Raw genomic sequence first — 27,800 nt, 5'->3', positions numbered from 1 at the left:
ATTAGAGGGGGATTAGGTTTAGTAACACTTCATGATAGTTTGTAGTGTAATTACTTAACTCTCAAGATTGTCTTGAGTTTGCTTATATACATATATTTTTTATGGATTTATCACAAATATGCATAAGTAAAGCCAATTTTTTGTATCTCAAGACATGTATATAAACCGACTCAAGATAATTGGTACTACCTTGACGTACAAAAATATGATATGGTATCTCATAAGACAAAAAAAATCATTGCTACGAATTTGTATCAGAGCAAAGTAGATGCAGATATAGATATACCTATGACTAAATGAAAGTAAAACATTAGATGCAAGACATAGAAGTTGCATCTTGGACTCTAAAGTGTAGCATGTTTGTCAACTTTTAGCTTTTAGTTTTTTACAAAATGATCTAGTTTAAATAAAAAACTCTGTTTGACAATACAAACATTTTAACTTTTAATTCAAATCTAAAAGCTATTTCATGTAATGTTTTGTAGCTACTTCATGTAATATTTAACAAAACACTATTGAGATTTTAAAATCAATTTCCATAATTATTCTTTAAAATATATTTATTTATTTATTTAATCTAAACACTTATCCTTTTATATAATTTATTATATTTCAAAAACTTCCAACTACTTTTGCCAAACGTTCATATAACAAATAAAAACTATGGCTTTCCGCTATCAACTATACCCGCTTCTAGCTAAAAGCTAACAACTACTTATGCTAAACACGCTCTATGTTAATAGTTTGATATTAGACAAATTAGGATAATACTTATAATTTATGCATTGTCCATTTCCTAACAACCCACATTTTATTGAATTTGAATTTAGTGGGAATAAAGTGGTAATGTTACTTCATTAAGGAAAAAGGTAAGCATGCATCACAAAGATAATGCATCCGAAAACACCACAAGTCCTGCTCATGAAGATACAAGGACCCTGGCAAATAATTTTGTAACAATATGGATCTAACAAAATAGACCAAAATCTATATATTCATATGATTATACAAATCAAAACAATAAAAACAAGTACTCGTGTCCCTTGATAAAAACACACAATCGATAAAACAATAAAAAAACCAAAAACCTTTTGGCCTTATGCAGCAGCCTCAGGCTTCTCCATTTCCATGGCATCAGAATTGTCATTGCTGTCTGCTGCTTTTGGGTTTGGGCTTGCAGCATTCTCTGAACCAGCTTGCTGCTCAGGTGCAGCTGAGGCTGGTGCCTCTGGTGGTGTGGCTGCCTTTGGTGGGGCCGGCTTTGGTTTCGACATTATCGGCCTACATGCCCTGTACACACATATAAAAATTAAAACCAATGTTTTCTATCTATATTTTATTTAACAAAAAAAAAAAATGCGGAGTATCTTATGTATATTATACCTGTCAATTGCCTCTGTTTTCCTTCTTATATCAGATGACAGAAGAACTGGATCAGCATGTTTTGGAAGTGACTCCTGCTGTTGTGTCTTCTCTCTCAACCAGTTTTCTGCTTCTGAGCATTCATTCAACACCTACATGTACATACATATACACAAGTCAGAATGAAAATAAAATATTATGTTATAGAGAAATAGGGAGTTTACGATTATAACCTTCTGTTTCTCATTCAAGTCGATGTGTTCGTATTTTGGATCACCAGATGCTGCAGCCTGTCTGTAAGAAGTAACAACACCAACCAGTTGTTCTACAAAAGATCCTCTTTCTGTGTGCTCCTTGTAACGTTGTTCAATGGGATCACCTATCTGAGAAATTGTTTCTGCATGTTAAATATCGGAAAAAGATAGATAAATAAGGGGGAAAAATGTGAAAGGAACACCTTTTTGAGTTCTTCAAGTTTGGCAACATATACGCCTTTAGTTTCGTCTTCACCATCTTCATACAACCAATCTTCGGTTTCTTGGAGCTTACCGATTAATGCTTCCCTATCTGAATCCGTAACAAATTCTTGCAGTTTATCATATAGCTGGGAAGAAAAATTAAAAAAAAAAAAAGAGGTGTTATGATTTAGCATGTCTACAAAATGAAATTTATATTAATTAATTAAATACCTTGTTCCTCATTTCATAAACATAGGATTCCACAGCATTCTTTTTGTCCTTGGTTTCTTCCATGACTCGGTCCTGTAATGCCATTTCAAATTCTTTTTCCACTGCTTTTTGCATATCTGCTGGTAGCATTGCTCCATAAACCACCTCAGAAACAGGTATGTTTGACTTTTTGACCTTCTTCTTTGGAGCCTCCACCTGTATAACAACATAACAGATCTTACTATATCTATATTTTAAAGTTTAAACCCACACACACATGATCTATTATTATACCAACCTTAGTATCAGTCTCCATCTGAACAGGGTTATCTCCAGTTTCTGCAGAACCATTTTCAGCCACATTGGCATCCTGCATATTTACATCTGTTTCGTTACCAGATGCCACATCAGCTGTAGCCTTATCTGTTTCCATCTTTGTTGCTTCTTTTGTCACTGGAACCTCAACCTCCTCTTCTTCAAGAAGCTGGAATCACATAAAAAAGTTAAAAATACAATCTATTCTACAAACTAATTATCAAGATTTGATTAATAAGTAATAACCAACCTGTGCAGACTCCACAGACACAATTCCATGCAAATTCAAACGAGCTTTCACCTTCACCTTGGCACGTTCACCTTTTGTTGCTTGGAAGGGACCAATCTGGACATCATTGTCAATGTAAAAGTTAATAACCAATCACCATAATTTTTATAAACTTTTTTTAATGCATGACCAATGTTTACCGTGTAGGTACTGATCTTTGCTGGTGCCTGCAATTCGCTGACATCAGCATACTGCACATCTACTGTGAAAGTGCCAGCCCTGTAAAAAGTCAAAGCTTTGACACTTGGGATTGGATTTCCCTTGGGGAAAACAATAGTGCTTTGTTGATTCTCCACATTTCCATTCTGAGATTCTTGGGAAGAACCTTGCCATGTCAATGCAATTGAAAAAGGGAAGCTTTCTTGGACCTTCAGACCAAATAAACAAAATCAAAATTAGCGTTTAATACAGTACAAATTAGGCCATATATAAAGAAAAAAGTGCACAAGGGGTCATACCGTGAATTCTTTAACTTTAAACGTAGGACTGAGAATAGCACATTCCAAAGCACAACCTTTAGAGACACATTCACTGGCATTCATTGTACGCCTTGGCTCCTTCCCAAAGAATTCTGTCAAAATCTTGATGACAGCTGGCACCCTTGAACCCGACCCAACAACCTCCACAGCATAAATATTATCAATTGTGAGTTTAGCCTCTAAAAGAGCCTTCTCAAGAGGCTTCTTTACACGTTCCAATATGGGAGCACTAATTTGTTCAAATTCATCTCTTTTTATAAACCCTCTAACATCCTTGTCATCCATCAAACACTCTATGTTCATAGGTGCCTCTGGATTTGCACTGAGCACCTTCTTTAGCTTCTCACAAGCAGCACGAAGTCTAAGACAAGCTCTTGCATTCTGGAGCACATCAATTTTGTAATCTGTCTTGAACTTCTCAGCAAAGTGATGGAACAAAACCTCATCAAAATCCCTCCCTCCTAGGCTCCTGTCAAAAGAATGAGCCAATACCTTGAGTTCACCTTTCTTGAACCCTGCTATGCATACCTGCATGCTAGCATGTCCAATGTCAATGAAGGCTACATTGAGCTGCTCGTTTTCAGGTAAATCAGTTTTGTATATTCCATAAGCTAAAGCAGTGGCTGTTGTCTCATGCATCAACCGTAGAGGATGCAAACCGGCTATAGTTGCTGCATCCATTACAGCTCTTCTTTGAAGATCAGTGAAGTAAATAGGTACCCCAATGCAGCAGTCCACAACTGCTGCATTCAAATTCTTTTCAGCTATTGTCTTCATGTTTGAGAAAACCATTCCCATAACTTGTGTTGGGGTGAATGACTTTGTTTCACCAAGATACCTTGCATTGATCAAAGGGAAACCATCGGGTCCTTCTGTTACAGAAAAGGGCAAAGCCTTGAGATCTTGTTGCAATTCAGGATCAGAAAATGGACGCCCTATCAGCCGCTTAATCTGGGAGATGGTGTTCTTTGGGTTCATCATACTGGTTGCAGCGCCAGCTGTCCCTAAGAAACGTTGTTTTTCACCAAAACACACAAGAGCAGGAGTCTCACGTTTTGACTCGTCATTAAGAACAACATCGATTCCCCTTTGTCTGGCAACTGCCACAACACAACTCTCGTTCCCAAGATCAAATCCAACCACGCTCATCTTTGCTGCAAGTGTACCTTTTAGAAATATAACTACACATTCATATCAGAATCCGGACAATTTTTTGAGGTTGATCCTAAATGAAAATCAAACTGCTTTGAAATAGTATTTGTACAAACAAAGAATAGTAACTCTTTCAGTTCTAAGAAACTAATACGACGGCTTATACACAATCAACATTTGCCTGATTCAGTCAATAGCCCTAAGCAATACATCAAATACAACCACAACATCCACCAATTTAGAAACGAAAAGTGGATCTTTGTTTGTACTCTACACTAATGATTAACCACAAAAACCTGCTAACTACGTACGATTTGAAAATGGATGAAATCGTCTTCATTAGATCAAAAAGTAAATCAAACGCAACTAACAGCATACTTAGATTGAATCTAACAATATAATGGTAATGAAATCGGATCTGATAAAGTAGAGAAAAAGAGATCGCACCTCGGGAAGACGGAGATCAAGTAGGGCAGCAGCGTGAGAGAAGAAAAACCTTCTGGAATTCTCCAAATGCTTTGGTAAAGCCTCTTCGGTGGACTGGTAGACAGATGGGGGCCGAGAGCGAGGGGTTTTTGAGGAATTTTTCAGAATATTAAGAAATGCGAAGTGGTCGTTCATAAACATGTGTGTCCCGAAATCAGCTTCTAGAAAGATCTTTTGCATCTGGGCCTTTCCGGATACATAAATCTGGAATCATACTTGGCCCGTTTATTAGTATGGCTTTGCTTTTATTGCCCGGAATAGCCCATTAAATTAAAATGCTACACGAAAAAAATACTAGTATCCATGCATTTTATGTTGGATTTCATTCTATTTGTACATTCCTTTTATAATTTTGTTTAATTTTAACTTGTTTAATTTTGTTTAATTTTAACTTGTTTTATATAATATATCTTATCATATTACATGATTATGTCATGCTCGGATTATCGGTTCCAAAGTTGATGGATTAGAAAGTTCAATCTAGACGATCAATATAAATATATGTGTCATCATAATCAGGCTTGTAGGTCAGATTCGAATTTGTGTGTCACGAGAAAGAAATCTAAATATCTCATAGTTACTTATTAGTCCTTACTCTCTTATTTATTTAATAAATATATTTTTTTAATTTTTTTAATCTAATAAAATTAACGGATTTACACGCCAACCTATGAAATTATTTGCAAACCCAAACACGACTCTTATAATAAATGGGTTTGCAGGTTACTTATTGACGGATAAAAAAATCAACACAAACTATTTCGCATGTCATGGGCCATATTGCAAATTGTGACCTTAAATTTACATATCAATGTATTCTACAAATTTTCTATTCACAATTAGTTTTTTTCACTTTAATTGTAAAATCCATGAAATTATATATATAGAGAGAGGGAGAGAGATGTTTAGGTTCTATAAAAAAACAAAAAACCCTAAAAATCATAAAAATGCATAAAAAAAATACTTAGAGATTACAAAACTTTTTTTTGAATTTTTTTATGAAAAAATCGCATGTTTTTAAATAAATTCGTTGATTTTTTTTTAATTTTAATTGATTTTTTATTTTTTTTTCAGCGAATTTATTAAAAAACCTGTGGTTTTTTTATAAAAAAAATTTTAACAAAAAGTTTTGTAATCTCTAAGTATTTTTTTATGCATTTTATGATTTTTAGGGTTTTTTTGTTTTCCAAATCACCCTATATATATATATATATATATATATATATATATATATATATATATATATATATATATATATATATATATATATATATATATGAGTTAGGTTCAAATGTTTCTAACAACTATTGTGTGCATGAATGCATCAATAGGAATTTAAGAATAATTTAATCATTAAATAAATTAATAAGAGTAAATTTGTAACGACCCAATTTTCATGTCCAAAAATTTTCATTTTAAAATATTACTTTTAGTAAACATTAATAAATAAAAGCATTGTTTAATCACGCCATAACACATCGCAAACCATGTTTTAATATTCAAACCATACAATCCATCAAATATCAGAGTACAATCCCAGTGAATCTCGTAAATGCGGAAACCGAAGAGTGTGTGTGTGACATGCTGCTACCGTGCCGGCTCCTTTCCCCTAGCTGAGGAGGTACCTGAAACCAAAACTGAAACCGTAAGCACAAAGCTTAGTGAGCTCCCCCCATAATACCCCATACCATACAGCATATAACAAATAACATGCAATTAGGAGATACGGGCCCCGCCCACACTCGTGAGGATACGGGCCCCGCCCACACCTCACTTTCTGAGAGATACGGGCCCCGCCCACACTTCGCTACCTGGGAGATACGGGCCTAGCCCACACTCCATTCTCGGAGGGATACGGGCCTCGCCCACACCCAACCGTCAACACATATCATACAAGTATCACGCAGACAACAAGTATAAACAGTTCTATCATACTGGTATATATCACAATCAACTCGACTAATAGATACGGGCTCGGCCCACACTATAATACTAACGTCTCATCTATACGGGCCGACCTTGGTGCCTTAGACCCGTTACTAATGAAAGGAAACTCACCTCGAAATAGTTGTTGGTCTGTGTGGGAATTGATCACCTACTACTGCTGCTGCTGCTCCGGAAACTCCCCGGCTGTAATTCCCACAATATACTTAATCATACACTGCTAACTGTCCTTTGGGCAAAAAGACCATTTTACCCCTGGTCTAGCCCTAAGTCAAATCGAAGTCAACTATTAGTTTACCCGACTCGCCGAGTGGATCTCCACTCGCCGAGTCCCTAGCAAACTATTGTCCTGGGTCCCTGATTCTACTCGTCGAGTTGGGCTATGACTCGCCGAGTCCTATCATGAGTGAGTTCAGCTTCCAACTCACCGAGTCACCCCCTGTGACTCACGGCTCAACTCGATACATCTTAAAGGGACCGGTTCAGTGACTCGCGACCAGACTCGTCGAGTCACATATATGACTCGCCGAGTCGCAGCCATGCATCCATCAAATACACCGATTTGCTCGATTCCAGTCCATGCCATTCACAGATCTGGGCTTCTAGGACACAAATCACACGTAAAGTTTCCAACTTTACGTGTAGATATTCACCAATATGGATTTTAAGGCTCAAAGTGCACCAAAAGGGGTAGATCTAGGGCTTTCATGCAATATGACCCCATAAAGGCATTAGATCCAAGTTCCAGGGACTAGATCATGCCTAGATCTAAAGGCTAACAACTTATTATCACCCACAAAGCACAAACAAGCTTGGGGAAGAGCCCAAGAAGGACTCCAATGAAGCAAAAAGAGATCACAAGCTTGAAAACAGAGGGGAAACGAGCTATACCTCAAGGAATATGTTGAAATGACACAAAGATGCCTGATCTTCTTCTCCTCTTCTTGATCTACACCTCTTTCTCCTCAAAACCTTCAAGAACACACCAAGAGCACTTCAATCTCTCAAGGAAATAAGGGAAAAACGATGTTGGGGAGTTCTGGGGGCGAATGGGGACGAGTTGGGGCGGAATGAGGGTTTAAATAGGGTGCAAACCCTTGAAACTTAGGGTTTCATCCAGCAGCGGTGACTCGCCGAGTCCAGGATATGGACTCGCCGAGTCGCCCACTTAAACGTGTCCTGAGTCTCGTCCCTACTCGGCGAGTCGGACCTTATGACTCGCCGAGTCCAAGGCTAAAATAGGGCAATGCTCAAATAAAATTCACATACCGGAAACCAGGTGCTACAAATCTCCCCCACTTATTTTAGACTTCGTCCTCGAAGTCTGCTGCCCGGTCCTGAAACAGCTCGGGGTAATGCTCCATCATCTCGTCCATCGGTTCCCAAGTCCATTCCGAACCCTTGCGGTGCTGCCATTGCACCTTTACTAGTTCTACCCTCTTGTTTCTCAACATCTTTGTCTTTCTGTCAAGTATTGCGACTGGGCGCTCAATGTAATTCAAGCTGTCGTCAACCTGAATATCCTCCAATGGAACTACTGCTGAATCATCCACCAGGCACTTCCGCAGCTGCGAAACATGAAAGGTGCTGTGGATCTGACTGAGCTCGGCTGGCAGATCCAGCCTATACGCCACCTTGCCCACCCGGGCTACAACCCTGAACGGCCCGATGAACCTTGGGCCCAACTTGCCCCGCTTCCTGAATCGAATGACACCTTTCCAAGGCGACACTTTCAGGAGGACCATATCCCCGACTTGGAACTCCAAGTCAGATCGACGTCTATCGGCGTAGCTTTTCTGCCGACTCTGTGCAGTCTGAAGTCTGCTCCGAACCTGCTGGATCCTCTCGGTCGTCTCTAGCACCACCTCGGTGCTTCCCATGACTCTCTGGCCAACCTCCCCCCAACATATCGGGGTTCTGCACTTCCGCCCATACAACATCTCGAACGGTGGTCGGTCAATGCTCGCGTGATAGCTGTTGTTGTAGGAGAACTCAGCCAAGGGAAGATTGGTATCCCAGCTACCACCGAAATCCAGCACACACGCCCGCAACATGTCCTCCAAAGTCTGGATGGTCCGCTCACTCTGACCATCTGTCTGCGGGTGAAAGGCGGTGCTAAAATGCAGACGAGTGCCCAACTCGTCATGGAATTTCTTCCAAAATCTGGAAGTAAAACGCACGTCCCTGTCCGAGAGTACCGATACTGGCACTCCATGCCGTGCCACAATCTCCCTGATATAGATGTCGGCCAATTTTTCGGCCGATATGCTCTCCTGAATTGGAATAAAGTGAGCACTCTTGGTCAATCTATCAACGATGACCCAAATCGAATCCACTCCACGTGCGGTCCTGGGAAGCTTTGTGATAAAATCCATCGTGATATCTTCCCATTTCCACAGTGGAATGTCCAACGGCTGCATCTTGCCATGCGGTCTCTGATGTTCGGCCTTGACCTTCCTGCAGGTCAAACACCGCTCGACGTACCATGCCACATCCCGCTTCATGCAGGGCCACCAGTAATCCGGACGAAGATCCCTATACATCTTCGTCGCCCCGGGATGAATAGAAAATCAGGACTTGTGCGCCTCCTCCATCAAAATCTGACGCACGCCACCGTGATATGGCACCCACACCCTACGGTGTAATGTCAAAAGTCCTCTGCCATCATAATCAAAGGAGGAAACCTGAACCACCACATGCTCGCTCTTCCGACGCTCCTCCTTGATAGCCTCCTGTTGAGCCTCCCGAATCTGCTCCAACAGGGGAGTCACCACAGTCATCCTCAAACAAACGTCCCTGGTCGGCACCGTCTTGCGGCTAAGCGCATTGGCCACCACATTGGCCTTCCCCGGGTGGTAAAGGATCTCGCAATCATAATCCTTCACCACGTCCAACCACCGCCGCTGCCTCATATTCAGATTCGGCTGGTCCATGAGGTACCTCAAACTCTTGTGGTCCGTGTAGATGGTACACCGAACCCCGTAGAGGTAATGTCGCCAAATCTTGAGGGCAAAGACCACCGCCCCCAACTCCAAATCGTGCGTCGGGTAATTTGCCTCGTGAGGCTTGAGCTGCCATGAAGCGTAGGCAATGACATGCCCTCTCTGCATCAGAACTGCGCCCAACCCTGAAATGGATGCATCGCAGTAAACCACAAAATCCTCAACGCCCTCAGGCAGGGCTAGGATAGGCGCCTCACACAATTTCTGTCTCAGCATCTCAAACGCAGCCTGCTGCTCGGGTCCCCACCGAAAGACCACGGCTTTCTTCGTCAGTCGCGTCAGGGGTACGGCTATCTTGGAGAAATCTTGGATAAACCTCCGATAGTAGCCTGCCAATCCCAGGAAGCTCCGAATCTCAGATGGAGACTTCGGGACCTCTCATCTCATCACGGCCTCGACCTTGGCCGGATCAACCAGAATCCCGTTCTGGTTGACTAGGTGCCCAAGGAATTGCACCTCGCGCAACCAAAACTCACACTTGGAGAACTTGGCATACAAGCTCTCCCTCCTCAGGGTCTCCAATACCTCCCTCAGATGCTCCTCGTGTTCCTCCCGAGTCTTGGAATAGACCAAGATATCATCGATAAAGACTATCACAGACCGATCCAACATCGGTCTACACACGCGGTTCATGAGGTCCATGAACGCGGCAGGAGCATTGGTGAGCCCAAACGGCATCACCACGAACTCGTAATGACCATAGCGCGTCCGAAACGCAGTCTTCTGCATATCCTCCTCCCTGACCCTCATCTGATGATAGCCTGAACGCAAGTCAATCTTGGAGAACCAAGATGCTCCCTGAAGCTGGTCAAATAGGTCATCAATCCTCGGAAGCGGGTATCGGTTCTTCACCGTTACCTTGTTCAGCTCCCGATAATCTATACACATCCGATGCGACCCATCCTTCTTTCTTACAAACAGAATCGGGGCTCCCCAGGGTGAACTTCTCGGCCGAATAAATCCCTTGTCCAGCAGCTCCTGTAGCTGCGTAGACAACTCCTGCATCTCGGGAGGAGCCAACCGATATGGTGCTTTGGCTATCGGAGCTGCACCGGGAATGAGGTCAATCCTGAACTCCACCTGTCGCTCCGGAGGTATCCCAGGTAGTTCCTCTGGGAAAACATCAGCAAAATCTCGAACCACCGGGACCTCGCTCACGGTCGCCTTACCCGCCTCCCGGGTATCCATCACATACGCGACATAACCCGCGCATCCCTGCTGAAGGTAGCGCCTAGCCCTCGCTGCTGAACATACAGCGGGTCCACACTGCGGTCGCTCTCCATGAATCACTAACTCTCCCCCGCTTGGGGTCCTGACTCGCACTAGCTACTGCGCGCAATCTATCACTGCCCCATTAGGGCTCAACCAATCCATACCAATAATCACCTTGTTCCCACGCAATGGGATGGGAACCAAGTCTACCAGGTAACGCTCCTCAAACAGTCGCAGAACACAATCCCGAAACACCATCGATGCTCGCACCGATCGATCGTCAGCAATCTCTACCTCTAACGGGCAATCTAACTCGCCTGAAGTCTCATAAAATCTCTTGCTAAGAGCAAGGGAAACGAACGATCGGGATGCACCTGAGTCAAACAATACCTGAACCGGGATGCCGTTCACATGGAACGATCCTAATACACATGTATACACACGGAGCACATATCAATACCATAACATCATAAAACAAAAGATAGAAGGAAAGAATCATACCCGTCACCACATCGGGCGCGGCGCGTGCCTCCTCGGCAGTCAACTGAAATGCCCGACTCCTCACCACTGGAGCCTCTGCCTTGCCCTGCCGACCATCCGTGATCCGCAGGGTCGCTGGAGCCGGCGCCTTCACTGGCGCTGCAACTGACAACTGGGGGCAATTGGCCTTCTTGTGGCCCCTCTGGTTGCAGTGAAAACACAGCAACTCGGATGTATGAATAGCTGAAGCTGGAGCAGTACAATCCCTGCTAAAGTGCCTTGTCTTGCCGCACTTGTAGCAGCCTCCTGATCCCATCCTACATATCCCCACGTGCGTCCTGCCGCATTTCCCGCAGCGGCTCGATCCTGAATGACCTTTCGGTCTACCGTCTGGTCCCTTGGGCTTCTTCCCTGAAGCCCCTCCTACCTGACCGTCCCCCAGTTTCCATTTCCGGATGTGCTCCAAATCTATCTCCCTCTCCCTAGCCCTGGCAATCATGGAGTCCAGGGTGGGGCAAGCCGAAAAACTAACATGCTCCCGGATGTCAGCTCGTAGCATATCATGGTAACGAGTCCTCCTCATGTCCTTGTCACCGGCATACTGGGGCACCAATAAAGCCCTCTCACGAAACTTGGCGGTGATCTCCGCCACGGTCTCTGTCGTCTGCCTCATGTCTAGAAACTCCCTGGCCAGCTGCTGAAGCTCGACCGCCGGCGCAAACTCTGCCCTGAACCTAGCCACAAAGTCCGACCAGGTCATTGCCTCGATAGCCGAGGCTCCCAACGAGTCACCCACTGACTCCCACCAATCCTAGGCTCGGTCCCGTAAACACCCTGCTGCGTACCTCACCTTCGACCCCTCGGAGCAGAAGCTAGTCAACTGGGCGGACTCGATATCCGCAATCCACCGCCTGGCGACAATGGGGTCCTTCACCCCATGGAAATCCGGCGCACCACTGCCCCTGAAGTCCTTGAAGGACAGTGTGCGAGATCCTGACTGGCTAGGGGCTAAATCGCTCCTGAATGCCCGTAGGCGATCCTCCATCAACTCTATGATCCCTTCCTTGATCGACCCAAAGAGGATGGGGGTCGACTCAAGGATGCCCCTGGTAATCTCCGACGTGATGAACTCATGTAGCCTCTCGTCAATCGGCTCGGTGCCTGATCTCGAACCTGACCCCTCTCCTGACCCGCCATCTGTCGGTCTCGGTCGAAGTACCACCATTCTGCAAAACATCATAATAATCATTAGTGATACTGCTACTTCCTGAGGGATCTCAACTACTTACAGGTTCCTTGGTCTCATCTTGGACTTCCTCGGCTCGGGTACGGATCCTCTGCTTTCAGTAGTACGGGCCCATACTACCTTCCACATCTATCCGTACCTTCTCCGAGGAATTCCTCAACTTCACCAGATCCCCTTTACTACTGCTACTCTCTGCTATTCTCATCCTAGGCTTGCCCTAGGGAAAACTCAAGTTCAACACGATTGGTCCTCAGCTGCTGTAGGTCTCCTCATAGTGCCAGTTAGCCACCACCTAAACACCATCATATGGGACGAGGATTAGATAATCCTTCAAGTAAAAGATCCGTCCCTACAACGGTTGGACTCAAACAAGAGCTGCGCAATAGGGCCAGTTCCAATACTTTGGGATTATTCAACCCTGATTACATGTGGTGTGACGTGTTTACCTAGTGGCTAACTCCCATTACTCGGAACCCCACAAAGCACGAAGCAAGCAGCATTCGGATAAGGGGAAACAGACTCAAGCCAAAACTATCCTTATAACAAGAAACAACACTTAACATAGGATGCTAAGCTCATACTATCAGGCATAACCTAAACAGGCCATCCTACTGCTGTCTACTCAATTCTAGCATGCAATATTCATAAAGCTATAACACATAAGCAGGCACATAAGGCATCACTCCTAGATCCTTAGCCCTATTCTAGCATGTAGTTTTACGTAAGCTGATAAACATAACATAAACTTGTATGGGTACTATGGGGAATACTTACTTGAGCTCGGCCGGTCGCGCACGTCACACACTTCGCTCTTTCTTATGACTCTTTTCCGAGTTTTAGAGAACATTTTCTTTTGGAAAATCTTTCAATCCCTCGATTTGAGTTCAGACACTCCCGAAGGCGTGTCCGAATCCCTCAAACCAGGGCTCTGATACCAACTTGTAACGACCCAATTTTCATGTCCAAAAATTTTCATTTTAAAATATTACTTTTAGTAAACATTAATAAATAAAAGCATTGTTTAATCACGCCATAACACATCGCAAACCATGTTTTAATATTCAAACCATACAATCCATCAAATATCAGAGTACAATCCCAGTGAATCTCGTAAATGCGGAAACCGAAGAGTGTGTGTGTGACATGCTGCTACCGTGCCGGCTCCTTTCCCCTAGCTGAGGAGGTACCTGAAACCAAAACTGAAACCGTAAGCACAAAGCTTAGTGAGCTCCCCCCATAATACCCCATACCATACAGCATATAACAAATAACATGCAATTAGGAGATACGGGCCCCGCCCACACTCGTGAGGATACGGGCCCCGCCCACACCTCACTTTCTGAGAGATACGGGCCCCGCCCACACTCGTGAAGATACGGGCCCCGCCCACACTTCGCTACCTGGGAGATACGGGCCTAGCCCACACTCCATTCTCGGAGGGATACGGGCCTCGCCCACACCCAACCGTCAACACATATCATACAAGTATCACGCAGACAACAAGTATAAACAGTTCTATCATACTGGTATATATCACAATCAACTCGACTAATAGATACGGGCTCGGCCCACACTATAATACTAACGTCTCATCTATACGGGCCGGCCTTGGTGCCTTAGACCCGTTACTAATGAAAGGAAACTCACCTCGAAATAGCTGCTGGTCTGTGTGGGAATTGATCACCTACTACTGCTGCTGCTGCTCCGGAAACTCCCCGGCTGTAATTCCCACAATATACTTAATCATACACTGCTAACTGTCCTTTGGGCAAAAAGACCATTTTACCCCTGGTCTAGCCCTAAGTCAAATCGAAGTCAACTATTAGTTTACCCGACTCGCCGAGTGGATCTCCACTCGCCGAGTCCCTAGCAAACTATTGTCCTGGGTCCCTGATTCTACTCGTCGAGTTGGGCTATGACTCGACGAGTTCATCTTCTAAACTGACGTTCAACCTCTTCATCCTACTCGCCGAGTTGTATGAACAACTCGTCGAGTTCATCTTCATCCGAAGAACACTTTATGCTAAGACTCGCCGAGTTGTATGAACAACTCGCCGAGTCTGTTCTTGATCTATGAAGATTGCCTTGGACTCGCCGAGTCAGGGCATTGACTCGCCGAGTCCTATCATGAGTGAGTTCAGCTTCCAACTCACCGAGTCACCCCCTGTGACTCACGGCTCAACTCGATACATCTTAAAGGGACCGGTTCAGTGACTCGCGACCAGACTCGTCGAGTCACATATATGACTCGCCGAGTCGCAGCCATGCATCCATCAAATACACCGATTTGCTCGATTCCAGTCCATGCCATTCACAGATCTGGGCTTCTAGGACACAAATCACACGTAAAGTTTCCAACTTTACGTGTAGATATTCACCAATATGGATTTTAAGGCTCAAAGTGCACCAAAAGGGGTAGATCTAGGGCTTTCATGCAATATGACCCCATAAAGGCATTAGATCCAAGTTCCAGGGACTAGATCATGCCTAGATCTAAAGGCTAACAACTTATTATCACCCACAAAGCACAAACAAGCTTGGGGAAGAGCCCAAGAAGGACTCCAATGAAGCAAAAAGAGATCACAAGCTTGAAAACAGAGGGGAAACGAGCTATACCTCAAGGAATATGTTGAAATGACACAAAGATGCCTGATCTTCTTCTCCTCTTCTTGATCTACACCTCTTTCTCCTCAAAACCTTCAAGAACACACCAAGAGCACTTCAATCTCTCAAGGAAATAAGGGAAAAACGATGTTGGGGAGTTCTGGGGGTGAATGGGGACGAGTTGGGGCGGAATGAGGGTTTAAATAGGGTGCAAACCCTTGAAACTTAGGGTTTCATCCAGCAGCGGTGACTCGCCGAGTCGCCCACTTAAACGTGTCCTGAGTCTCATCCTTACTCAGCGAGTCGGACCTTATGACTCGCCGAGTCCAAGGCTAAAATAGGGCAATGCTCAAATAAAATTCACATACCGGAAACCTGGTGCTACAAAATTAGTAAATTATGACTCTAAATTTATGGTAATTGAAATAAATAGGGGATTTGATTTTAAAATCACCAGAATAAAAGGAGGAAGAACGATCTGCCTTCATCTTCTGCTCCGCTTTTTCATAACCTAACCCTAACTTGTCACACCCCCGAACCAGATGGCGGAAACATCTGAGGGCTGTCGTGACTCAATTGAATACCATAACATTGAATATATATGAAACATAACATCATACATCACCACGCATTGAGATATTACAACTGGTAGAGTTTACACTTAGTACATTGTTTTAACATTACATTCCCAAAAAGAAATTGTTCGATAATAGATAAACAAACTGCAAGCCATCACTGAGTACATTTTTCCCCTTGGTTTACCTGTTACCTGAGAATACAAGTATTTTGAAAAACATCAACATATGAAATGTTGGTGAGTTCATAAGCGGTGTTTGAAAGGCAATGTTTTGTATTGTTTTGAAACTACCAGAAAATCCGATATTTTCTGAAAAGAGTTTATGAAAAAGTTTGTGAAGATCCATAAGTATGCTTGTTTGTTTCTATAATTGTAAAAAGAATTTATTAAACTTGGTGTACATCTCGTAAATGTGTGTATTGAATAACCCTAGGAAAACACGATGTTTTCCTAACACTTTGAATTCCGCATAGTTATTGTACCACCGCGGTATGTGAAGTCATTGATTCCAGGCGACATTGGATTATTGCGCATGGTGAATTGTTATAAACACGCGTTACACAAACGACCAGTTTACAACTATACTAACGATCCCTTAGGCGTCGCCCGTACTATTCACGTAACCCAACCGCCCTGACTTCGTGTAGCCCCACGACCGAGGAGAAGAGAGGGCACGAAGATCTCAATAACCATTAGTCGGTCGAGGCTATAGTGAATGCGAAGAACCTTTGGCCCGACTCGCATTTGGTGAATTCTCGACTTTACTAGCAGTACCAAAGGACCCTTGGGGACCAATAGTATAACATCCATTGAAAGTCCTTTTACGCTGTGTTGGATCATGTAAGACCCAACAACTCGTAAGGTTGATGTCTTCGGACCTAAAGATCAGGTCATTGGGCTAGCTAGGCCCAACAAGCAAGATTTGACACTTTTGGGCCCAAAGATGGAGTATCGACGTCTGTGCATTCCCACGTCTGTATTAAATTCCCAAATTATCCGTGTATGTATCGAGTTGTCGTCGTGTTAGTAGTTTCAGGTTCGTTATTGATTCGAGACCGAATCAATTCGTTTGATAACGATTTTTGGTGTTGAATGTGTATTGTGATTTGTCGGTAGTCGCAGTGTCAGTGTTTTATCACAACGGATTTATGGATTTAAAACATTGAAGTTTTTCTGTTTACAACCCGTTTTCTTTTTGTAAATTTATATTTTTAGCCCTTTGAATAAAATAATTTCCGATTTGGTCCTTAAACCAGTTTTCTTAGCATTTTAATATCAAAACTTGTTGGAAATGATAACTTTCGTCACATGTTCATTTGAAAACAGTTTTAGTCCCTCAAAATATAATTTTTACGGCTGTAACCTCATATTTCCGCAACTTTTACATTTTTGACCCAAATTAGAACATTTTTGCATCTTTGATCCTTTTTAATTGTGAAAAGCATTTTTAACCCTTGAAATGGACTTGGAACACTAATAGTTCCCTGTTTTATAGAAAAGTACAGTTTCAGTCCCTAAATTTTGAAAATATCGCATATTGGGCATTGTTGGGCCGAAAATATCATTTTTGGCCCATTATGCTTAAAATTTCACTTTTAATCCCTCAAAATGGTATGTTTTCAGAAAATACATTATCAAATCTGTTTTGACTCATTACACCCATCATAATTCGTGTTTTTTCATTTTGGGCCCTTTAATTTTATGTTTTTAACATTTTAAGCCCAAAAATGAGTTTTTAGCCCAAAGAAGATGTTATCCCACAACTTGGTTATTTTTCTTGAAATAAATTGTATGTAGTAATAAAATTTATGCTAATAACATATAACACAAGGTAAATCTCAATTTTTAGGAGCTTTTGACTAGATCCAACATCATATTCACACAAAAACACACATATAAGCATAGAAATCATACAAGGCATACAAATACACATAGATCTACACTTTCACTTGTATCCCCCCCCACAAAACTTATAAAACAAAAAAATAGGGAGTATGAAGCTCACCTTAGGGTGTGGTTTCGGTTTTAGAGGAGAAATGGAAGAAAGTTTGGTGATTTTTCGGCCCTAGCACCCTTTGATGAAGATCTCGACCTTGAGGTGTTTCTAGGATACAAGATCATGATTTCTCATGAGTTAAGAAGAGATTTTTGATAGATCAAGGAACCTAGATCATAGAATTTAGTATAACCTTACCTTGGAGGGTATTTTTGTGAAAAATCTCCTTGGATTGCCCTTATTTCTCGAAAATTTTATGAAGAGAGGGGAGGTGTTCTTGGAGAGTGTTTGATATGTGAGGAGTGATGAAAGTGTGTGTGTGTGGGTGCTTTCGGCCGAGGTCAAGAAGAAAGAGGAGAGAAATGGTTGAGTTGACATTCATAGATGTATGTTGGTCTATGCATGGAAGTATGTTGGACATAAGTGAGGTGGCATGAAGAAGTCAACTCCTTTCTTCTTGGATTTGGGCTTTGGGCCGAGAATTTGGAAAGAAAATAGAGTATTGGGCTTTAATGCCCCTAAGCCTATTATTAGAGTTAGGTTTGATGATTGTAAGATATAAGTGTGATTTTTATACTTTGTTGGGCTAGTTTAAGTTAATTATGGTTCATAATGTTTAATTTATTTATTCTAGGCCCAATATGGCCTAAAATGTTGAAATAAATGAATGTGGGTCCAATTAGAGCCCATTTAAAGGTTCTAAGCCCAAGATAGTCAAATTGGAAGCTTATTGGTCCATTGAGTTCAATAAGGAAGTCCTAGTCCAAAATGGACCTAAACAAGAACTTCTAGGGTTTTCCAATTGCTTGTTGACTATTTGTAGTACTTGTATGATGTATTTAATTGAAATTTTTGATGTCATATAATAAGTATCACACATGCTCTTAAGTTTTTTATTCAACATTTTACTTGAGTATAGAGATTACAAGACACAAAATTTCTAGTTGTGACATAACTCACGAAAGTCATCGGACACCACGACCACGACAACAACAATAAACCTTAAATTCACCATCTGATTATGAAGATTCTAAGTTCAAACAATTTTGAAGATTGGCTGCTAATCAGAATGAAGGAGATGATGAAGCAGAAGATGATGAATATGTTTCACAAGTGCAATTCCTCTTGAGCACCGTATGTTGATTTTAAATCAAGCAAAAAACTCGATTTCAAGTTCGCTATCCTTCAAGCTCTTCAGTTCTATCTCTTTCGTTTTTTATACACACAACTGTTATTTGTTTCTCTGAAATACATATTCTCCATTCTTTCTAAAAATTACATTATATTTCTGAAGGATCCAAACTTTCATATTTCACAATATTGTTACTCGAAAACATGTTATATGCATATTTATAAAACGATAATTTACATTAATAGTTTATTTACATAGACTGGATACAAACCGACTATTAAGATTTTTACAAAGTTTTACACATATTACATACTTTCCCGGGAATACAATACAAAAGTTATAATATTATCTATTCTACATCTTCTACCAGTACAAACTATACTGAATGCTTATCACCTGCAATAGTTTTAAACATTGAGAGGGATAAGCGGGTGACGCTTAGTGAGTTCAATAACAGTTACAATATAACATTATGTCATATACATATCAATATGACAGAAGCAAAGAGGGACAAGGAACAAGATAGACAAATGAGCATCATATGACATGCTTCTCACAACAACAAATAATCAGATTCAAAGATTTGAATTCAATGAGACATCATAATTTTCCAAACACTTGATATACACCAATAAGAGTTCAGTCCAAGTGGGGAAGAAAATATAATTTTAGAATATCATTTCACTAGAATACACAGGCTTTCAGCACTGTCTTCGTATTCTGCTAATGCCAAAGTGATGTTTATGTCATACACTTCATAGCCAAAGACTACATACATGTACCCAAGTGATGCTTATGGCATACACTTTGTGACCTAAGGTATAGCTAGTTATCATAATAACATGGGAAAACACATTGAACATATAACACATAACATACAATTGTCCCTATATTGAAACTCACCGTGAAATAACCGGGGTTTAAATAATAATTTGGGCAGCACTTCGACTCTAAATATGACTTTCTGCGATGAAACCGGGGATTTTAGTTGAAAACCGGCCTTACTCGGGCAAAGTTTCGGCTAGAAAATATGATTTTCTCGGAAACTTCGGAGTGTCGGGTCTTGCTTCGGGTGTCGGGTATGATACCGGGGCTTCGGGGGTAGGCTAAAGGATAAAGATGTAAGGAAATGTAACATAAATCCGGAGATCCTCGGTCTCTATTTATAGGGGACCGAAGTTGCTGACTATGTTGGGCATAGTCCTCAGTACGTTGGGCGTACTGCGAGTCAGCTTAGTACGCAGGGCGTACCCCTTGTACGCGGGTCGTACATGCGATGTGTTATCTGATCGGAACTCGGGCTCAGACGTGGCACTTCGTGTGAAGAAAGAGGGGTGTGGCTGATCCGAGGCCTTGTATACGAATGTTGGGCGTACGCCTCTACGCGGGGCGTACCTCCTCGAATAAGGCTTCGAATTTTCATTTATTTTTATTTAAAACTTCGAAAATTCATATCTTTTGAAAACGAGCTTCGTTTTTGACGTTTTTTATATCCATGCATAGTTAAGATTATACTCTACAACTTTCGACTCCGTCGGCTAATTTTGAATCCATTTTTAATATTATATTTTTAATGGTCGAGACAGGAAAAGCCCGTTAAAAATTCATAACTTCTTCATCTGACGTCCATTTTCTTCTGTCTTTTTACCGTTGAACTACAATCGACGAGATCTTCGATTCTCGTTTAGGTTGTGTCGGCTAAAACTCACTCAATCTTTATTTCAAGTTTTTAGTTATTTACTGTTATACCGAAACTTGTAAAAATCATAACTTATTCATAGTAAGTCAGATTTTGACATTCTTTTTATGGAAATTATTGGTTTAACGAATACTACGATTTTCATTTAAATCATATAGGCTAAAAAGTAGTTTATTAAAAACTCACTTTTTATGTCATTCGGCGTCGTGCCGGTTCTGTCGCGAAACTTCAAATTGTCATAACTTCTTCATTATAACTCGGATTTCGATAAGGTTTCGCCCAAATGTTTCTAACGATATTCTCTACAACTTTCAATAATAAACTTTTACTTATTTCAAATTTTATATTTTTGTTAAGTTTCAATATTAACTTGGAATCTCATAAGACTTCCAATATTTTCCGAGTGATTCTAAACATAGTTTTACTTCAATTCCACTAAAAACTATCTGTTAGAACTCAATACTCAATATCATATAATATTTCATAATATTATTTATTACAAAAAACACGATTTCAAAACGTGTATGTTACAAATACCTCCTCATTTTGAGGATTTTGTCCCCGAAATTACATCGATTAAAACAAATGGGTATATTTCGCTTTTATCTCATTCTTATTTTCCCAAGTATAATTTGGGCCTCGATGATGTTTCCACTTAACAAACACCAACTCTACTTCTTTATTACGTAGCTCAATCGCTCTTTCGTTTACAATTTCTTCAGGATCTACTACATATCTTAACTTATTATCCAATTTCACTTTGGATAATGGAACCTCTTCATCATATATGCTTAAACACTTACGTAGATAACTCGCATGAAACACATCATGAATACCTGCCAAATCTTCTGGTAATTCCAAGCTGTATGCTTGTTTACCAATCCTATGGGTGATTTTGAAAGGACCAAAAAATCTAGGACTTAATTTTCCTTTCTTCCCAAATCGCATAAAGCCTTTCCATGGGGATACCTTTAGCATTACAAAATCACCCACCTAAAATTCTATCGGTCGTCTCCTCTTTTCTGCATAGGGCTTCTGTCGATCATGTGTCGCTTTCATTCTTTCTCCTACGATTTGAATCTTGTCGGTGGTGTCTTGAATCATTTTAGGGCCTCCAATAACAGTAGCAAAGAGCGACGAGGAACAAGATAGGCAAATGAGCATCATATGACATGCTTCCCACAACAACAAATAATCATATTCAAAGATTTGAGTTCAATAAGACATCATAATTTTCCAACACTTGATATACACCAGTAAGACTTCAGTCCAAGTGGCGAAGAAAATATAATTTCAGAATATCATTTCACTAGAATACACAGACTTTCAGCATTGTCTTTGTATTCTGCTAATGCCAAAGTGATGCTCATGTCATACACTTCATGGCCAAATGCTACATACCTTTTACCTAGATCAAAACCATTTTATAAAGTCAAAACAACTATTGATTTGCTTTAAACCAAAATTGATTGAAATGACATCTAATTATTACCCGACTACCTTATTCTTTTCTTTTTTTTCTTCAAATGTCTTGTTTGTTTTTGGGGAAATTTTAATATTCTTTCCTTCTTCAATTATTGATTATGATGTTTCTATTTTTTTTTCAATAAGCTAATAGTAATATTTAGAAATCTTTCATTGTTAACATTAATGGTTGCATAATAAAATTAAATTATACTTGTATATGAAAAACGATGGTAAATAAAAACTATATTTTGTATTTAGTGTAGTTGTTTTTGGTTGAAAATATAATTATAATTGTCTATTTTAATATGTTTTCGTTTAACGTTAATAATAATAAAAGAAAAAAAACTAAGTCTCGCCGATATAACGAATATCATAATTTTATTAATTGTCTATATAGAAATTAATCAACTAGGTGAGGCCGAAACGACCATCTATGGTCTATGGAATAATCAGAGATTAATACAAATTTAATCAAATAATGAAAATAAAGTCAAAAAAAATATTAATGTAAGACTGCTAAAAAAAAACTAAAAAATAATTTATCACATATTATAACAAACCTATTTTTTATAATATATATATATATATATATATATATATATATATATATATATATATATATATATATATATAAAAGATGATTTAACTTAAATATTCTAATATATAAATAAAAATAAAATGTATGGATAATATTTAACAACCGAAATTATATTATTTTAAACATTAGTATAAAAAATATATTTTAACTATAAAAATAAATAGTTTTAAAAAGTAGACAGAGTGATGATACCATATTCATCCAACCATAATTATTTATTTTTTGATAGTTTTTTGTTTGATATAATAACAAGTGGTATTGATTTATTTATTAGTGGTTTTATTTATTGTGCATTTAGAATCCCTCGGTGATGGTTGTGGTGAGAGCTAGTAATCGGCGGCGTATAAGGTGAATGAGTGATGTTGGTGGTGAGAGGCGGCGTATAGGATGAAGGGGGTGGTGCTGAGTTGCGGCTTATATGATGGTAGTCGCGGTAAGTGGCGGTGTACAGATTGATTGTATTAACAGAGAAAAAAGAAAAGGAGAAATTGACTTGTTATTCAAGAACTTGTCTCTTCTATTACAAAGAGAAGAAGTTTATATATATCATTATAATACGCACTAAATACAAACTTGCACCTAACAACTAACCATTAAGATTAAAATAACTAACTAATCCTAACCACATAACTAACTGTGATTAAGTAAGTATAACAGAAATGAAAATACAATGCTAATATCCCCCCTCAAGATGGGCTATGGAAAATGTTTTTCAAAGCCATCTTGGATATGACTGGTAACATCTTTTGTCTTGGTAATGGCTTTGTAAAAATGTATGCTAGTTGGTGTGTTGTGCGTATAGGCATAGGCTTAATGGTATTGTCCAAGATTTTATCTCTGATAAAATGAAAATCAAGCTTGATATGCTTAGTGCTCTCATGAAATGTGGGATTGGTAGCAAGCTGAATGGCAGATTCGTTATCATAGAATATGAGAGTTGGTTCAGTGAGATGTATGTCAAAATTGATAAGCAAATGATGAAGCCAAATAATTTCTGTTGTTGCAACAACAATGACTCTATATTCAACTTCTGTGGATGATCTAGATACGATTGTTTGCTTCTTGGATTTCCAAGAAATCAAGGAATCTCCCAAGAAAATGCAAAAACCAGATACAAAGCTTCTTGTATCAGGACATCCAGCTCAATCTGAGTCCGAAAATGCTCGAATCCTTAAAGAAGGATTGGAAGACAAGAAGAGTCCTTGACCGGGATTAAGCTTTAAGAACTTAAGAAAATGATTAGCAGCTTGAAGATGTGGCACTCTAGGATTTGTAACAAATTGGCTTAATCGATGCACAACATATGTTATATCTGATCGTGTGATGGTTAAGTACATCAATCTCCCAATAAGTCGTCTGTACTGAGAAGGATCAGATAATGGTGTACCATCAAAATTCCTTAGCACCTCCACAAGTGCATAAACCACATGTACAATGAGCATTAAAATTTGACAATTCTTCCCAAAGCACTTTGAGTTTTGTAAAATACGTACTTACAGAGTCTTGACCTTGCACCTTGCACAATATTCATCAAATCACGTTTAATTTGAAAAATTCGAGGTCCATTACTCTGTTGAAACCTTTCTTTGAGTTCTCTCCAAATCGCAGATGCAGTTGTAAAATAAATGACGGAAGCAGAAATCTCTTTTGAAACAAAGTTTAATATCCAGGAAATTACCATGTTGTTGTTGCGATTCCAAGCTTTAAAACAAATTACATCAATATTCGGAGGTTGGGGAAGATCACCAGTAAAAAACTCAAGTTTGTTCTTGACTGAAAGGGCAATTGTCATAGATCTAGACCAAGACGCATAATTGTCTCCATTAAGCTGTTGATTGACAAGAAGAGTGTCAGGATTATCCGAATGATGAAGAAAATACGGATCATCTGAAGAAACATTTGAGTTTTGAGAATTTTCTCCAGACATTTTTATAGACAAAAGATCGAAGAATACAAAATGATGATTCAAAAAAATCAAAGAGACACAAATTGATTGAAGTGATCAAACAAAAAAATCAACCAGAATAAAGAAATCGATCATAGATTGTGAAGAAATAACAATCGACAATCAAATTTGAAATCGAGGATGCCGAAGAAAAATTCGTGTTGATGCCACATTAACAAGAAAAAAGAAAAGGAGAAATTGACTTGTTATTCAAGAACTTGTCTCTTCTCTTACAAAGAGAACAAGTTTATATATATCATTATACTAAATACTAACTTGTACCTAACAGCTAACCACTAGGATTAAAATAACTAACTAATCCTAACCACATAACTAACTGTGATTAAGTAAGTATAACAGAAATGAAAATACAATGCTAATAGATGGTGGTGGTGAAAAGGCTTCGCTTCCGGCTAGAAAAACAAAGGCGAGAGTAGGCTGATGGTGTCTGAAACAGATAAAGATAAAGGAAGAAGAGTGTAGGTGCTGATATAAAGGCAAATAGGTGTCGAAAGAAGCGTTTTTTCAATTATTATCTTGTGGTTAAAAACTACTAAAACGTTGGGTGGTGAATTTATGGAACCAAATCAACGACACCAAGAAAAAAACACAAGCCATGCATCCAAATCTAAATTATAGGATTACCGTCAATTGATTGTTTATATATATATATATATACTCTCGCACCCCAAAACATCCCTCCAAATATTTTAGTTTCCTTCTATATCTCATTTCTTTCCTTAATCGATAATATTAAGGAGAGAAGGAAAATCACAGGTATGGGAGATGAAACGCAATAGCTAATTTTTCTTTCTTAATATATATAGCTAGGTATCAGATTATATAATTATGGCTAATAAGATCGTCATCTCCATCGTATCCTTGGTCTTGGTTGTCGCTGCCGTCCTAGGCGTGGTTGCCGTCATCAAAAGCAGCGGAAGCAAATCCGATAAAGATCTTTCGACTAGCAACAAGGCAGCCGACAGCGTTTGCAAACCAACCGAGTATAAAGAGGCTTGCAAGAAAGTAGCGGTCGAGGTGGCCAAGAACTCCTCCGCCACCCACGAGGACTACATCATTGCAACCATTCGTGCAACCGCGGATGAATTACAAAAGGCCCTTAAAAAAGCCTCCACTGCTAAGGATGATTTGGATGATGACGATAAAAAGGATTCCCCCTCCCATCGTGACCTGGAGACATGTGAGAAAATGTTAGGATATGCCAAAGATGAGCTTCAACAGGTTCTTAAGGTTGTCTCTGAGACTGAAGCAGTCTCTCTGGCCCAACAGATCGATCCAATCCTTGTTTGGTTGACGGCTGTTCGTGCATACCAGACGACATGTGTTGAAGAGATCAGGGACGAAAAACTCAAAAAGGACATGCAAGAAGGTCTGGAAACGTCCAATGAGCTTACTTATAATGCACAAAAGATTGTGTACAATGTTCTTGATATCCTTAAGGATATCGGAGTTGACTTGGGTGAATTGGGTGACTTGCAGCTACCTCCCACCGGATCACGTAGGCTTCTTGATGAACTCCATGAGATTGAGCATTATGGCTTTCCATCGTGGGTCTCTACCACCGATCGTAAGCTTCTCGGATCCAAGAAGGGTGGAGGTGGTAAGCTCAAACCAAAAGGCCAAGCGATCTTCAAAACTCCCCCGCCTCCTCCTCTTCCTCCGACTGTCAAACCTAACGCAATTGTCGCTCAAGATGGAAGCGGAAAATTTAAAAGCATCAAACAAGCTCTAGCTGCTTATCCTCCAAATCATCAAGGAAGATATATAATCTATGTTAAAGCCGGTGTGTACAATGAAGGTCAAATCATCGTAGAAAAAAAGCACAATAACGTCTACATGTACGGAGATGGTCGGACCAAAACCATCATCACCGGAACCCTAAACTTTGGAATTCAAAAAATTTCAACCTCCCAAACTGCAACTGTAGTTGCCTTAGGAGAAAGGTTCATGGCTAGGGCTATATGCTTTAGAAACACAATCGGACCAGCAGGACACCAAGCTGTTGCATTTCGATCTCAATCCCCTCACACTGTTATGGTTGATTGCAGCTTCGAGGGTTACCAGGACACCTTGTATTACCACGCCCATGACCAGTTCTACAAGAATTGCGCCATATCTGGAACTGTGGACTTCATCTTTGGGTTTGGGCGGGCTTATATCCAAGACTCGGAAATCTTCGTTCGAAAACCAGACAAAAATCAGGCAAGCATGGTAACAGCTGATGGAAGGACGAAATTCGAAGAAGCGGGGGGTGTGGTGCTTCACAATTGCAAGATCATGCCAGCCGCGGAGTTGGCTCCAGTCAAGGGACAATATGCCTCGTACCTAGGACGACCATGGAAACCATCGGCAACGTCTGTGATAATGCAATGTGACATAGGAGATCTAATCAAACCAGAAGGTTGGACGGTATGGGAATCACCTGAGGGGAAGAACAACCACATGTCATGTATGTTTAGGGAGTTTGGCAACAGGGGACCAGGTTCCAACATGGCACGTAGGGTAAAGTGGAAGGGGTTTCAACCAATCAAAAACCAAAAGGAAGCACTGGGTTTTACAGCTGGCACATTCATGATGGCAGGAGCTTGGTTACCTCAGTATGGTGTGAAAGCTAATCTTGGGCTATAATTAGTATTTAATTTTCTCTTCCATTTGGTAGCAAGGCAGGCATGTAACATCACTTTATTTTTATTCTTTTTAAATCAATATATATAATCAAATCTATTAGGTATCCCAATAGTTACACTTCGGATCAATGTTATATGATAGATAACTCAAATCATATAAATTTTAACTTGCATGTTCCTAGGGGTGAGCCTAAGTATTCATCATAATTGTATGGTATCACTACTAGAAAATGTGATAATACCTACGGCAAAATCCATAGGTATTTCATAGGTATAAGGTGTAACCTACGGAATTGCGACGAAAAATGGACCGTAGCATAAACGCTCGTGCGTACATTTTACCGACGGATTAGCTACGGAATACCGACATCATTTTTCCGTTAGTAATTTACTTACGGAACACTATAGCGACAGATTACCAATGGGACCTACTTTGACTGACAATGACTTTGTCACCTGCGGATTTCCAACGGCCCATATTACTGACGGACTTTCCGTA

At 40.3% G+C, this 27,800-nt stretch overlaps 1 protein-coding gene and 1 pseudogene across 1 annotated transcript; one reads left to right on the top strand and one right to left on the bottom strand.

Moving 5' to 3' along the window:
• Positions 1 to 825: 825 nt before the first annotated feature.
• On the bottom strand, positions 826 to 4,869 carry LOC145045782 (heat shock 70 kDa protein 15-like). The gene is made up of 10 exons (XM_078994101.1): positions 4,713 to 4,869; positions 3,093 to 4,294; positions 2,775 to 3,002; positions 2,596 to 2,691; positions 2,329 to 2,514; positions 2,052 to 2,246; positions 1,820 to 1,966; positions 1,596 to 1,745; positions 1,384 to 1,514; positions 826 to 1,290 (listed from the first exon to the last, which is right to left on the bottom strand). The coding sequence occupies exons 2-10, from the start codon at positions 4,260 to 4,262 to the stop codon at positions 1,098 to 1,100; spliced, it is 2,496 nt and encodes an 831-aa protein (XP_078850227.1). The 5' UTR covers positions 4,263 to 4,294; positions 4,713 to 4,869; the 3' UTR covers positions 826 to 1,097.
• Positions 4,870 to 25,364: 20,495 nt separating this feature from the next.
• Positions 25,365 to 27,405, top strand: LOC144997231 (pectinesterase pseudogene; annotated as a pseudogene).
• The last annotated feature ends 395 nt before the right edge of the window (positions 27,406 to 27,800 follow it).

This window comes from Lactuca saligna, chromosome 5 (genome assembly GCF_052625555.1).
Source record: "Lactuca saligna cultivar CGN05327 chromosome 5, ASM5262555v1, whole genome shotgun sequence".
NCBI classification, from domain to species: Eukaryota; Viridiplantae; Streptophyta; class Magnoliopsida; order Asterales; family Asteraceae; genus Lactuca; species Lactuca saligna.
This window is presented reverse-complemented; position numbering and strand designations above follow the sequence as displayed.